Raw genomic sequence first — 15934 nt, 5'->3', positions numbered from 1 at the left:
ACTCTATGACAGACTAGGGGAATTTCTTGATAGGACTACAGGTTTGCTGACTTGTACACCCTTTAATGGTATTTCCACCAAGTCTGGTGTCAGCGAATTATGGCCTTCTGCACATGGAAACTGACGACCCTCTCCCTTAAAGGTGATCCGTAAGTGATATTTAGATTTAGAACATACCACAAATGACGTCATTGGTGTGTGTCAGAGACAAAGAATAGTGAAAATTGATCTCTGATTTTGTCTGTAAAGAATTACAAAATCTTGTCAGCTGATTTCAGACGCTCTCTCAGTAAAGAGGTAAGTGAGAAAAAAACTTTTTCCAATACTGTCTTGTAGTATACATGATATGCTACACAGTTAATTGTCGCAGATATGGATATGTTAACAGTCACTATCTGAAAAACAGCTAGATTGTAATCACCTACCTCGTTTCGGTTCTCTAATGTCACCAACCTCCTCCATCCTATTTCCTCCAGGACTTCTCCTTCAGCTAAAATGACACGAAGAGAGCCCTGGTCAGGAGCGGCTCTAATCTGTATTGGCAAAACCGATATCAAACCAAATTAATAACAAGATATTGTGATAGACATGCATTAATGGATGTATTCACAAGCTTTCGGGGGCATATATGAGCCCTGTGACCTTCAACCCCAAAATCTAATCAGTTCATTGGCTCTGCAAGATACAAACATGACCAAAGTTTGGTTGAAATCCATCAATCGGTTCTTGAGATAACATGATCACAAAACATAATGCCTCTGGCAACTTCGTTGTGGAGGGATAACAAGAAAAAAACGCCCTCGGAAGTCTCGCCTGCATTACGCAATTCGATATGATGAAAAATATGAGGTTGGGACATTATTCATAGGCAGGGTAAGGGTGGCCCATTAGCAGCCCCCCCCCCCCCCCAAAAAAAAAAAAAAAAATCTTCTGAAAATAATAAGCATTTTGAAGTGAATATTGGCCAAGAACCATCAGAAGAATTGTTTACTATAATTTATACCAAGATTGATAACTTTCATGGAATATGAACAAATAATAACAATTGATTTATTAATTCTCATATTAAAATGCAAAAACATAATCCAAGTCTACCGACCTAAAATTACCTTTGACCTGCACTTTGTGACCTGGAATTCATATCTTTAAATTTCTGCTTGTACATGAATATATGCAATTATAGCACTTTTTTGATGACATGCTCATACTAATTGTTATGTCACACCTTACATGTATATCCGATTTCAACGAAAATGGTATCAAAATGTGCGTAAGACTTTAGGGAAAAAAGGCATGAAACGACAATTCAAAATTCTGCACGGTTGCGGCGCAATCTCCGAAAATGTCGAGGGGGGGGGCCTGGGCCCCCCCCCCCCCCCCAGTACAGTAAGGGTTCAATTTTGGCCATTACAAGAAGTAGGCTATTGATGTAGACAAATGCTCATGTACCCTTAACAGCTCATTTTATGTATGTAATTACCACAGATGAAAAAAATAAATAGTGTCTGACAGTGAAGTCTATCAAGTAAACGGGTTTCCTTGCATAATTTGAATATTAAGACACTGCTAACGTTTAAACTTCACAGATAGGACATACATGACATATTCATAATGCCTGCAAAGTTCTACAGAATTTGATGTTGGCTGCAAAAGGGACATAGTATCTTAAGTTTTCGATAATGATGCCACAAGATGGATGTCTTTGGGCATGATGGTAACCCTCTTGGCGTGGATGGAAATCTGGAAACGTAGCTCTGTCTTGAAGTCCTGTGCAATCTCACGCACTAGACGCTGGAATGGCAGTTTTCGGATGAGAAGCTCAGTGCTCTTCTGGCAGTCCTAAGGCCTTTTCACACACACCTAAAATTCATAGTATTTAGAGCTGATTAGTTTAAAGCTCTTTAAATAATCAGCTTTAAAGAATTTTACTAGTGTGTGAAAAGGCTGTTAGTCTGTTGCCCTGAAATGACATTTGACCTTGACTTTGTGACCTAAAATTCTACTCACATGATTGGAGAAACTTGATAACTCTTTGGTCTAAGTTTAGTACCTAACCCTAACCCATAAGAAGTTATATTTTCAAATTCATACTAAAATATTCACAAACTTAACCAGAGGATAAGTTTTTGATGTTGCCGCCGCCGTCGCTGTCACTGCCGTCACCAGAAAAGCGGCGCCTATGTCTCGCTCTTTTCTAGGCAGGCGAGAAAAACACTAGAGCTGATAATACTAAATTCTTTTAGAAGAGCAGAAAAAAAACAAAACATATTACCCTCTTCACAAGGTCCCTTGTTGACGCCTCTGGCAGCAGATCTATAGCCAGTTCTGCTGGCTCCCCCAAACACAACACATCAGCGATAATCGGGTTGAGGAAGTCCAACCTGGACCCCCCATGCAAAACTGCTGCCCCCAGCACTTTTCCAACGTTTTGGATAGTGCCGTTGGAAATCCCTGAAGAGTTCTTTGCAGGGACCATCATTCCTGAAAGCAAAGAATACATGAAAAATAACACAATTTCTTTAGAGTAAGTACCAAGTTCAGTGGTTATCAGTCTTTGTTTTAGAAATAATGCAGAAAACAGGACGCAAAAAATCAATGTGAAAGTGTGACGCCTTAGTCCATGTTATTGCAGAGGCATCAATTCCCAAATGTGGCTCTTCCGAAAGGGGTTTTGGCTGGGGCATTAATAAGGTACAAATCCCAAATAACAGCAACATCGTAAAAGGACTTCACACAAATTAGCAACGACGAGCAGAGTGAATAAAAGTTTGTACAATGGTTGCTTATTTGATAAAATGATGGTCATTACAATTTGAAAAGCTGTGATGAGGCCTTACCATGAATAGCATACCTCAATGCATGATGATAATAATATTAAGAATTATATTAATAACAATTATAAATCATTTTCAAGCAACAACAACTTGCTCAGAACAGTCGTTTTGCCTCAATGAATCACAAAGTGCTGTGTAAGCGCAACAGAATGTTAAAAGAACAAGTTCAAATCAGGACAAAAATCACAAAGCTCTTTTAAAGCAAGTTTCTCCATGAATGTAAATTCGTTGCAATTCATTGTAAAAATTGCCACTATGGAAATGCAAATTAATTTCTGCACTGATTTTTCTACAGAGGTTAATGACAAAACGAAAAGAAACTAACAGTGGGCAACATGGAAGAACAACTATTCATTCAGAGTTGTGTTATTGTTCTTCTCCATTTGTAGTTTAACCATGGCTAAATTAAGTCTATACATTCTTTGTACTCGTTAAGGTCATTGCAGTTATCTGTGAAAAAATTTTGATTTGGGACTTGGACTTGATTTAACTTAACTGTTGTATCATTACTATTATTATTTCAAGAAAGAAACTAGATGGAATTTTGACTGCGCGCAGTCAAAAATGATGCCTCCGCCATAGAGCAATTTAAACAAGTTTGGAGTTTAAATCTCCAGTGGTTCTTGAGATATCATGATAACAATCTCAATGTATGGAATTTCATAAGTTGACCTCTGTGACCCTTGACCTTTGACCTACATGCTCCAAAATCTAATCAGATTGTCTTCCTATGGTGATAAACACTATCATTAAGTTTGAAGTTTAAATCTCCAGTGGTTCTTGAGATATTATGATATGGTGATACATACTATCATTAAGTTTGAAGTGAAAATTCTCCAGTGGTTCTTGAGATATCGCGATAACGATCTCAATGTATGGAATTTCATAAGTTGACCTCTGTGACCTTTGACCTTTGACATACGTGCTCCAAAATCTAATCAGATCGTCTTCCTATGGTGATACATACTATCCTTAAGTTTGAAGTTTAAATCTCAAATGGTTCTTGAGATATCGCGCTAACAAACTCAATACAAGGAATTTCATAAGTTGACCTCTGTGACCTGTGACCTTTGACCTACGTACTCCAAAATCTAATCAGATCGTCTTCCTATGGTGATAAATACTATTCCCGAGTCTTAAGTTTAAATCTTAAATGGTTCTTGAGATATTGTGATAACGGTCAAACGGGACGGACGTACGGACGGACAACCCGAAAACATGATGCCTCCGGCACCACCTTCGGTGGCGGAGGCATTGGGTACTAGTTTCAAATGCAAGAGCAAAAGTAAACAAATATCAATTTATTATTCTTACCATGGCACCCTGAAAAGATACCATTCTCCCGGATCATCGGAAGGACAAGGGAAAATAGTTCCCTGGAAAGACCGCCGGTGTCCACACCAGCCTCACCAAGGAAATTAACTGACAGTGCCCGATCCGCCTTTACCCCTTCATCTATTTTGTAAGACAATAAATACATTAGTCTAAAGGGATGAACATAAAATGCAAAGCGAAAGAAATATCAAAAGATGTTGGAAGTAAAATAGGCAATAAATGCTATTATTTATTAATAAATCATGAATTAATAGAAATAGGTCAACGCAGAGCGTAGCATCCCCTCGCAGGGTACAAATGGCCTATAAACGTCAGAACAAGTTACCTCCATTGGACTATACTATTATATTACTAGGCAAGGAAGTTCACCACATTTTCACATTATACAATTACTGGTAGGTGTTTTTGCATATTTAATGAGCTATGACCTTTCACCTTTGACCTATATAATAAATAATATTTAAGATTTACATAGCGCTGGTATACAAGTTCAGTTTCTAAGCGCTTAACAAAACAAGTGAAATGAAAAGTACGGTTAAACTAAATATGTAATAAGGATCAACAAGAAATGTGAAATGAACAATGCGCTTAATTAGGACGAATAACTTAACAATGTATAACAATAACATGATAATGAAAAATGAAAATGTAAATACAATAATTAAGTATCATTAATGAAACTGCAATAATTATGTACATTAGACAATAAATAGATTACAAGAAGATAGGACATGTGGTTCTAAATACGGTATGATGATGGACAATTACTTCGTGTTGAATAGATAGGTCTTAAGTCTACGTTTAAAAGTGTCAAGAGTTGGGGATTCACGGACAGAGACGGGGAGATTATTCCAGAGTTTAGGAGCACATACAGAGAAGGCACGATCTCCATAGCGGGTGTGAGTTTCGAGGACCAGATGATAGTTGAAGATGAACAGATGATGATGAGCGGAGCCTGATGGAGGAGGTTTGCACCTTTGGTGAAATGAGTCCATTGATGTATACTGGAGCAAGTCCATTACGGGCCTTGTAGGTGAGAAGCAGTACCTTGAATTGGATGCGCTGTGGAATGGGGAGCCAGTGAAGGGAACGAAAAAATAGGTGTTATGTGTTCGTACTTCCTTGTGCGTGTGAGGAGACGGGCTGCAGTGTTCTGGATGTGTTGGAGTTTGGTCAGATGTGAGCTGGGTAGATTTATCAACAGGCTATTACAGTAATCAATGTGTGATGTCACAAATGCATTTATTAGGCGCCCAGTAGAACTTTCGTCTAGGTACTTTCGGAGTTTTCCGATCGGGTAAATTCCAAACGAAGCGGCTCTGCATGATTTCTGAACATGTTGCTTCATGGTAAGTTTGTCATCCACTGCGACTCCGAGATTAATAGACGATTTTGATGGATTGATTGTATTGCAGTCGACTTCGAAATCTGGCAGCTCACTGGCTTTTCGAAATGCTTACGTCACATGCATGAGTTCTGTCTTGGCACCATTAAGCATGAGGTTGTTATCACGAGCCCAGACTTTCACATCTGTGATGCACTGCTCCAGTCTCACCACCCCACTGGCGATTTCACTTTGCTTCATATCAGATACATTTGTGTGTCGTCAGCATACATCATGTGTTCAACACCCTGATGGGACCTTATGACGTCACTGAGGGGACCAGAGTAGAGTATAAAGTCCAACGGTTCCACAACGGATCCATGTGGTACTCCCCAAGTTAGTGGAAATGCTTCGGACTGGACACAATTGAGAACGATGACCTGAGATCGATTTTCCAAGTAGGAGGCAAGCCACTGCAGGACGACTCCCTCAAATCCATATTTATTACAGAAACGTTGTATCATCATGCTATGATCGATCGTGTCGAACGCAGACGAGAAGTCCAGCAGAATAAGAATAGCTTCAAGTCCTTTGTCAAGGGCTAACAAGAGATCGTTGGCAACTTTCAAGAGGGCTGTTTCTGTCGAATGGAACTGACGGTATGCGGATTGCATGACAGGATATAAACCATTGTCTTCTAAGTGTGTCCTGAGCTGAGCAGCTACAATCCTCTCTAGCGTCTTGGCGATGAAAGGAAGATTCGCGATCGGTCTGTAGTTTTTAAACTCATTTCGATCCAAAGATGTTTTTTTCAAGAGAGGAGTGACGTGTGATGTCTTGTACGCTGCAGGTACCTCTCCAGAAGACAGGGACAGATTAACAAGTTCAGTTACAAATGGTACAAGCTCATTAATACAATCTTTCATGAGCCAAGTCGGTATTGGGTCAAGTCGGCACGATTTTGAAGAACTTTCACGGATCACCTTTTGCACCTCTAATTCTGATACAGGTTCAAAAGAAGAGAGTTTGTGCGTCGTCACTCCATCCTCACAATCTGATGAGCGGCTAGTAATCCCCTGAAGATTGGTGACGATGTCCTGAATCTTGTTGTAGAAAAATTGTCCAAAATCATTAGCCAGATTTATGTCTGACTCATGGTCCGGTAGAAGATGCTGTGACTTTGAGCGGGAAAGCGTCTAAACAAGCTGGAAAAGATGCTTGGTGTCACACTGCACAATCTCGTCGGTCAAGTAACGAGATTTTGATTGAGATAAGACTGCATTGTAGGATTTACACTCCTCTTTGAACAGTTGACGATCAACTTCCAGACCAGAACTTTTCAATTTACGTTCAGCACGCCGTTTAGATCGTTTTGCCTCACGAACTTCATTGGTGTACCAGGGAGCTTTTGGTCTGATTGTGACAAGTATTGATCGCTCAGGCGCATGCTTGTCAAGTAGCTCCTTTAGTACGATGTTGTATTGTTCTGCCATGTCAGATGCATCTTTGGCTGTAGGAAGTGTAAGCAATGAGGTTTGTATGTCATTCCTAAGCTGAACCACATCAAAGTCCCGAAGTTTCCGACAAGTTATCCGCTTCTTGGAAGTTGCTGAACTTACAAAACTGAGCGTAGTCAGGACTGCCGAGTGATCGGAAGGAAGTCCTGGTACGACGTCCATGGCCACAATAGGATGATCAACCTTTCTGGAAATCAAGAGATCTAAGGTATGACCAGCTCGATGAGTTGCACCTTTTACATGCTGCTGAAGATCAAAAGTGTCCAAGATATCGAGGAATTTCCTAGCATCTCTGTCAGTTTCGTCGTCAACATGGATGTTGAAATCTCCCATGAGCACAAGCTGATGCTGATCGATTGTTACAGATTCTAACAGTGTCGGAAAATCTGCCACAAAATTGTCATACAACAGTTTGTTTGTAGACGATGGGGGAGGCCTATAAATGGCAAATGTCCTAAACACCACAGAAGGAGAGACGTGGACCAGAATATCCATGTGCTCAAAAGATGAGAATTTTGTATCTAGTGATTTTCAAAGAAGAGCGATATATGATGCATATACCACCACCCCGACTCTGGCGAACTTAGGCTTAGTGTAACTGGCAATACACAGTAAATCTGTAACAATAAGCTAATACAAATTCGCTGAACGATCATGCAGCCATTCAACGCACACAATACGTGAACCCTAAAATTTCGGCACATGATAAAAATGTAGGGGGGGGGGGGAGGTGTTCTTGAGAAGGGTTTAGTAGGGTTAAGGCATAATTCACCTCGAAACCCATTAAGGGTGTCCACCAGCAGGTGCTTTCTCCTCACGTAGAGATGATTTGGGGCCTCATCTCCAGTAACCTGCTTCTCCTTCCATCCATCCAAATCCAGTTGCAGAAGGTTTTCATCACTGGGTAAAAATAAAAGAGAATTCACCTATCTAAATTAAAAATCTGCCATTATCAATGTTAGATATCAACTGGTTCTATGCAAAGAGAGTCCTAGACTGAGGCAGAAGAAAGACATGGTAATGAAGAACATGAATTCAAGAAATCTATCAAAATATGACCTTTGACTAAGGCTGTGCACAACAGTGTAATGAGGTACCCGAGTACACTCCCAGGCTCACAAGCGAATACCCAAATATTCAAACGCCATGTCTTTTTTTGATTTTTTTTTTGATTTTTTGATTTTTAAAAAAAAAAATTAAATTTTTTGATTTTTTTTTCCCTTTATTTATTTATTTATTTTTTGCCACCACCATACCACTCGGCAGTTTCCCAGGTCCCTCGCCGAAACGCATGCAATTTTACTTTGAGTTGCAGTTGAAGGCACCAATTTAATAATAATAATAACAGTAAACAATGCTGTTTTAAAAACCAAAGATGGCAGAATAATCCATTGTTCTCCGAGTCCAAACAGATATCTGGACATTTGGTCCCAGTTTCTGAGTGGTGAGTTTGACAGTGCTCGAGTTGGGAAACATTTTTACAGATGGTACCATGCCAGCGGCTGCCACTCTCCCTGGCACGGGTAAGCGTTGGTCTGGACATTTTTTTTTTTTTTTTTGCGGCCGAATATTTGGGTACTCTTTGAAGGAGTCGATGTATGACACCCTTTACAGCGAGGCGTCAAAAATATCGATACCAGTAGGCTGCCGCCTCAAGTATTGGCGCATCGAGGCTGCAATTACGGCCGAAGCCTGGCTGGGGCAATTATTTTTCACTTATTAACCCAGCCGGCTTGCGCCAGGCTGGGATCTGAGGCTCGGTTTCCATTCGAAAGGCGGCAGCCGGCGCATGCTTTTGAATGCCATTTCCTACCGCCAGCTGAGCTAATTTAAAAAATGCAGCCAGGAGGCACAAGTGCAGTTAGCTGCCGCTGGCTGGTATATTTATTTTTGACGCCTCGCCTAATAGTGATTAACAGTAAATTCTCCCAACCATTTTTGAATTTTCCCAACCGTTTTTCCATGAAAAAGAGACATAAAACAGGCTATAAAAAAATCTGTACACACTTAAATGTCTGGAATGGAATGTAGAGCGATTTTATTGCTTTGTGATCATTTCCATTCACCTAAAATGTAATTAAATTAACCTTCAACAATGTTACCAAGTCACTTTAAGGAATCGATCAGATCAGCTTTTCTCAATTTGTACCAGGAATACTGGTCCGTTTTCACTCAAATTTTCAGATAATCTTTAATTGTACACCTAGCATTGAAGTCACTACCTTAGCACATGCACTATCTCTCATCTGAACAATGTTACAAAGTCCCTTTAAGATAACATTTATGTAATGTATGTAATGAGTCGCGTGACCTTTGACCTGATGATCTCAAAAGCATTGGCTCACCAAGATACCTACACAGAGCTGGCAACATCCAGAACAGAATATCAGTAATCACAAGGCCAAAATCAATATACAAAAAAGAATATTAACATTTTGTTGTTGTTGTAATCTCTAATTTTAGACATTCCGTACTGCCATACTTATCAGTAATTTCTGTACCAATTACAAAAAATCTGTACTAGTTGACAGCTTTGCCTACAGCCAGGTATCAAGTTTGGTAGTATTTAAATCATGAGCTCTTAGAGCCCTGAGAAACATGGCCATTTGCAGAGCTGCCAACCTTGTGTGACCAACAAAAAAAAGGAATTCATAAAAACGAAACTTACAACCACGCGTGACACACTTCCAATGCAGAAATGTTCATTCATCATGCTGTTTTTGGGGTGGTTATTTTGGTATTATTGGCATTTCATTCTTTTTGAGAATATTTTTCTTTTCAAGTATGTTTTAAATTTAGTTTTGTATTGAATTTGTGATCAAATCACCATTTTAGGGCGGTTGTTTGAAGTGCAGTATGGTAAAAAAAAAAAAAAAAAAAAAAAAAAAAAGTATTTTATGAAGAAAAAACGTAATACCGTAATTTGGAGGAAAAACAAAGTAATTCCGGCAAAAAAGGAATGGTTGGTAGCTCTGCATTTTACATAAAAAAATTACATAAATGAACCAGGTTTTGTGTGAATTTACACCAAATTGTTCTTGAGATCATAAGCAATCATGAGCTATTTTCACATTGATAATCATCAATGTGACACTCACCTCGTGACCTAACATTCTATCATTTCATTGGCTCTGCACATACATACGTACCAGGTTTGACTCTTCAGATAGTAATGAGCCATGTGACCTTTGACCGCAATCAATCCTTTTTTTTATAGTTATGTTGCATACACAATGAGCCCTGTGACCACTGACTCATCATGTACAAAGCTTGGCTGGAATTTGTCAATCAATTATTGAGATGAAGCAATCATGATAACAGAATGAATGTATGATCAGAAAGACGGTTTGGACATACACATGTACACAACCTGAAAAAATAATGGCTCCTTCCACTTCGTTTTGGCAACAACAAACAATTTTCACGAGACTGGATTTAACAAATAATGTAACTTAATTTAGAATGATCGTCACCTCCCTACATTTAAGATGGATACCATTGCCAATACTTACGCATGCATTACCGCTGGAACATATTCCTCTGATACTGCATCTTGCACATGTCCATTAGAAATATTGGCCGCATCTGGGGTTTCAAACTCCACCAATCCCACATAAGTACTACAAAATGGAGAAGAAAAAAAACAATAATGCAAATTTAATTAAGGCCCATATCACATCAACCAATTTATCACTGGACCTCTTTTAACAAACAAGTGCCCTGAGAAAGCTGGACTAAAGTGCCCAACTGCCTAACACCATATTCGTGCATTACTAATCTTTAACCCTATTTTAACTGGGCTATTTCAGACCGGGTTTTTACTTTGGGGGGGGGGGGGGTCAATTTGACCCCCCCCCCCAAAGTAAAAACCCTAATATGTCGGCCGTTTCACTGCCGATCGCCGCGAAAAATTGCATTCATTTCAAGTGAAGTGTATAGAATACTATGCTAATTTAAATTTTTTGAAAATGCACTCATTTGCATATTTATGGTAATTTATGCAAATAAGGTCATGAAATTCACATTTTTGCCCCTAAATCAGACATTATTCATATTTGAGCATTCTTTTTCACTACATATATTTGTTAGACCATTCGGAATAATATTACAACACAAAAAATTGGAAGAGCCAGGTTATCCCTTATGTTATCTATTGTTTTGATAATTTCTTATGTATTGAAAGGTGAAATTCAAAGAAAATCACAAATATGTCAACTAATGTATCATTAGAAATTGGTAAGCTAACAGATGGCCATCGTACAAGTTTAAGGTCAACTACACATCGGGTGATTAATAAAACTACAAATACAACCACCTCCACAGCAGTTGGGATATACGAGAGATAAGCAGCAGCAGACATGGAAAACCCAAGATCTAATTAAAAATGTGTGGTCACAACATTTCAAATGTTTTTATATTACTCACTCATAAGAGGTAGATGGCATGGAGACAGGTCTTGTATGTAGTGCTGATCCACTACTTGATGAAGTCTGGGGATTGGTGCCAAGGTGGAGATACTGCGGGAACTCTTCATCACTTGAACTCTAAATTTGGAGGGATAAATGAAACGATCTTGATTTAAAGATAAACTCAAGAACTGGTAAAAAAAAAAAAAAATTCTCACAGAATCAAACGAAACTTACACTGAATGTTCAAGATTACAAATAAATGACATGTGCCAAACAATTTTGGAAGAAAATGTATACTGGCTGAGTAATGAGCATAGAAAGACAAGGAAATCAAGGTATTACTAGCCCCGACACCATGTGTGTTGTCCCATATATAGCTTTCTATTCGGTCAAATTTATTATGATTTTGATGACTCCAGAACTTTGCAGTGCACACCAATACTTACATGCTACATGATCAACTGTTTCTGATCCTTTCCACACCTTTTCTTTCACAATGCAATCACATTACAAGTACTAAAGTGTATCTTTAAATACAGTAATAATATTACCGGCACCTCCAATTACAGAAGAACAACATTCTTAATTACTAGTAATTTAGTATAAATATTGATACTAATTTCAACTAGAAATTCGAGCAAAATTTGAAGTTACTCAAACAACTCCTAATCGAAGAAACAAAAGATGGAGAAAAATGTGGGTGGTGGTAACATTTCATTCTGCCATAAACCTAACAAAACCAAAAAGTTGATATTTTATTTTAATTTTCTCAATCCTGCACATGAACAAGATATGATGAAATTCAAACACGCTAATTTGGGTTCACGGGATTCTCCAGTAAATATAGGGAGACTTGATATCCCAGAGTTTACATAAAACAAGAAAAAGCCAAAGCTGTTTCCATCATGGGATCACATTTGAGAATTATGTTTTACCTCGTCAGATCCACACCTTCTGCGTTTTCTTGCTGGGTCGTCATCCTTGATTAATGTAAAATAATTAAAAATAAAATAGATTTAAAAAACCAACATATAATGAAAGGTTACATTTTCAGTAGTTCATTCTAAAAACAAGTTCATAAAAATAGGTTAACAGACAAATTATCAATTAAAAACCCATCTGTAACCCAAGTTATGCTAATTTGTATTTTGTTTGTGTAATGTGTGATTTCGTACCATGAGGCCATGGCCATGTTGGTACTGTAAGTGCATGGTTGTAATTAATTGTATTAATTGTTTATGAATTCCACCACCCTTTGCAAAGTGTTGGGCATCTATTTAATGTCACACAACGGTACTGAAAGATATAAATTATGAGCTGTTCTTTGCAAAGAGCAAAATAAAAGCTATTTTTTCATATGAACCATGTGACCTTTGACCACATGACCCCATAATATATTCAGTCCAATTGGTTCCCCAAGATACATACACATATTAATTATGTTGATTCCATCAACCAATTCTAGAGAAATTGTGATACAAGTACAAGACGTTGGGATGGTAAAGTTAACCCCAAAACATAATACCTTCATTGCAGAGGCATAACAATAAATGAAATCGGGGGTTGCCTGTACAAACTATATCGAGAAAAATATCATAAACTGACAAATTATTTAAAAAGTTTGGAAGTTATCTTCAAAGTGACATGGTGTGAGACTACACTTTACAAATCTAACTTTAATATTATTCTAAAATCGTTCAGACTTGAATTTGTATTCATATTCTTTACTGACGCTATAGTTTCACATAGATATTTCATATAATTTGGATGAAAATGTATCTGACAAAATTTAATGAGCAACCTATGCATAAAACAATGAACAGCAGTGAGTGCATTAGTAAGAACTACCCACACAAGGTATCTTTAAAACAGTCTAACATAATTTTACAAATGCCCTGTCATTACCATTGGATAATGACCGGTCATTCAATTAGGATCCGCGTCATCTTATAAACTAGTATACTTGATTATCAGAAGAAAAGTTATGGAAATATTAACCTACATGTATGTCACCTATACAAATTTCACATTTAGGTCAATTCCTTATAATATTCATTGCTGAAACTGTATACTTTTGACAGCATAGTGAGAGTTCCTTGAAAAATATTTGTTCTAAAATGTATTATTATCTGATAAAGGCACTGATAGATGTTTTAAACTACAATCTACAATCAACCTCACAAAGGTAAGGACCAGTTTTGGAAACGCCCCCCTCTCAAAAAATGAAGAGGAAGTTTTTATTACCAATCATGTGAAAGAATATGTTTTTACTAATACGTGATCATACAAGTATTGCTGAGAAACCGCCTACTAATTGATATATTTGGTAAATTTTTATAAGATTCTATTTGGACCCGATAGATATAACGCACATGTGCGCACGTGTGGGGGACTGGGGGGGAGTCCCATATACATCTTTCTGTTTACAGTGCTTGTAACTTTATAAAGACTGGGCCAAATTTCTTATCATTTTGATGATTCCAGAACCTTACAGTACACATCAATACTTATATGCTAGATGATCAACCTTTTCTGATCGATTCCACAACGTTTCTTTCACAATGCAATCGCATGTCCATAACTGGTCTTTATCTTTAAGAGGATTTATCATACTTACATGTACTTCACTGAAGAAATCTTCATACGTAATATCATATCGGGGAGACATCATGACATACATACTCCCTTGTCCTAGGCCAGCCAGCACTTCCTGTCCACCCCATGTGTAGTTGCTAGACACCTTTGGCCGCTGCAGTTTTTTACCCGTCCCTGGCAAAACGCTTTGAACAGAAGTGTAAGAATTATTTTGATTAACAAATAGAAACGATTCAAGAGCAAGTAATATCAGAGTTGTTTCTACTGGCATTAATAAATAGAATATATACATGTATGTTTATAAAGGTCATGTACCGCCACGTTATCAATTTCTACCTCCACCTTGGTTGAAGGAAACATAAAAGAGGTTGACAACTTGACAGTTATAGATTCATACTTATTTATCACTTGTTGTAACACTGAAAAGGTAAAAATAAAAATTTTCCAGTGGAAACCTTTTCCACCGCTAATCAACCAAAATCGACATACATTTGGCTGTAATATATACCTTAGATAATGAAATTTAGTTTTGAAATTGTTACCTAATTAATTTTTTTTTTTTAATGTATCAGTCTAGAGGCATGCTCTGTTCCATGCTCACTTTAGTATAGAGAAAGACAAGACAGTACGCATTACACGGTTTGTGCTAATACTGCACCAGTTTTAAAGGCAGGCTTTACTACTTCAGCCGAAGGGATTAGACAACCAAGCGAGCCACTGAGGTCACTGTGACAGTTGGCTATCTCATTAACTCAGCTCTCATTTAACATAAGAAAAAAGAGGATCATGGGGGACCAACAGGCACCGATTGGGGAAGTTTTCTATACAGAGGGAGCAATAGCTACAAGTAGGACAGTGTGCCTTTAAAGGAAAGTTGCGTTTTTACCACATTCAGACATTACAGTACTGTACTATGCCCTCTGTATTGCATCGAATGTAAACGCCAAAATCTGATACACCAAAATCTTTGCAGACATGCCCGTGACTTGGCATGCACGACTAAAAGACGTATGCTTCTATGCGATTTGTATAGAACATCATTTTTTTAGTAATGCATACAAAGTCATGGGCACGTCTTTGAAAAGAATGCCTTAAGTTGCATGTCAGGCATGTAAATATGATTTATAAGCAGATTTCCCCCCCCCCCCCCAAAAAAAAATGTATGGAAACTACTGACACAACTATAAATCCTCTATGGGGTTTTATTCAATAGTAAATGCTTTTTACATCAACAGACCTGCCCTCATTTTGTCACGTGTGACACAATTAAGGGGTTACACTTACAAATACATTCAAAACTAACCTAAGAAAATCGAAATCAAGGATCCCTCCCTCTCCAAGTCCGGTAAAGACGGAAGACACCTCTTCCTTCACCTCTTCGGCAGTCTGGCCCCGCCACAAGCTAATTTTGCCGGCATATCCAGCCTCAGCAAGCTGCTGTCTCGCCTTTCCGCGAGGGATGGGCAATATAAGGGCTGGCGAGTAGGGCAGGAGGATTATGTCTTTTGAGACAGGTCGCTTGACAGGCGCTCTAGGGGTCGATGTCCTTCCCCTTCCCCTTCCCCTTCTTATTGACGGTGTCGGCCACTGGGTTACCTGTTGAACAAGAAAACAATCTACCATGAAAATCATACATTTAACTTTCATGCCAACAGGGGTGATAGTGAGCACTAAAAACTAAACAAAATAAAATAAAATCCCCCTCCCCCCCCCCCCCCCCTCTTGGCAAAAAGAAATTTAGAAAGGTGGACTTGGGGGGGGGGAATTGGCATCTACACTGTAACAACATTCCCTCCTTTTGAGTAAGAAACTTGGGAAAAAATAGGGGGAAATAAAGATAAGCAGAAAACGGTTTAAAATGGTGTTATTATAAGGCCTGTGTCAATAAAAATATTGAAATAGGCATCACATTCCCTGTCA

At 38.4% G+C, this 15934-nt stretch overlaps 1 protein-coding gene across 1 annotated transcript; it reads right to left on the bottom strand.

Annotated features, from left to right (window-relative positions):
* Positions 1-1665: 1665 nt before the first annotated feature.
* On the bottom strand, positions 1666-15637 carry LOC753173. The gene is made up of 9 exons (XM_031000046.1): positions 15318-15637; positions 14037-14199; positions 12355-12399; positions 11436-11554; positions 10523-10630; positions 7783-7910; positions 4149-4289; positions 2273-2481; positions 1666-1839 (listed from the first exon to the last, which is right to left on the bottom strand). The coding sequence occupies exons 1-9, from the start codon at positions 15635-15637 to the stop codon at positions 1666-1668; spliced, it is 1407 nt and encodes a 468-aa protein (XP_030855906.1).
* Positions 15638-15934: the final 297 nt, after the last annotated feature.

Source organism: Strongylocentrotus purpuratus, unplaced genomic scaffold, assembly GCF_000002235.5.
Source record: "Strongylocentrotus purpuratus isolate Spur 01 unplaced genomic scaffold, Spur_5.0 spur5_scaffold_6, whole genome shotgun sequence".
Classification (NCBI taxonomy): Eukaryota; Metazoa; Echinodermata; class Echinoidea; order Camarodonta; family Strongylocentrotidae; genus Strongylocentrotus; species Strongylocentrotus purpuratus.
This window is presented reverse-complemented; position numbering and strand designations above follow the sequence as displayed.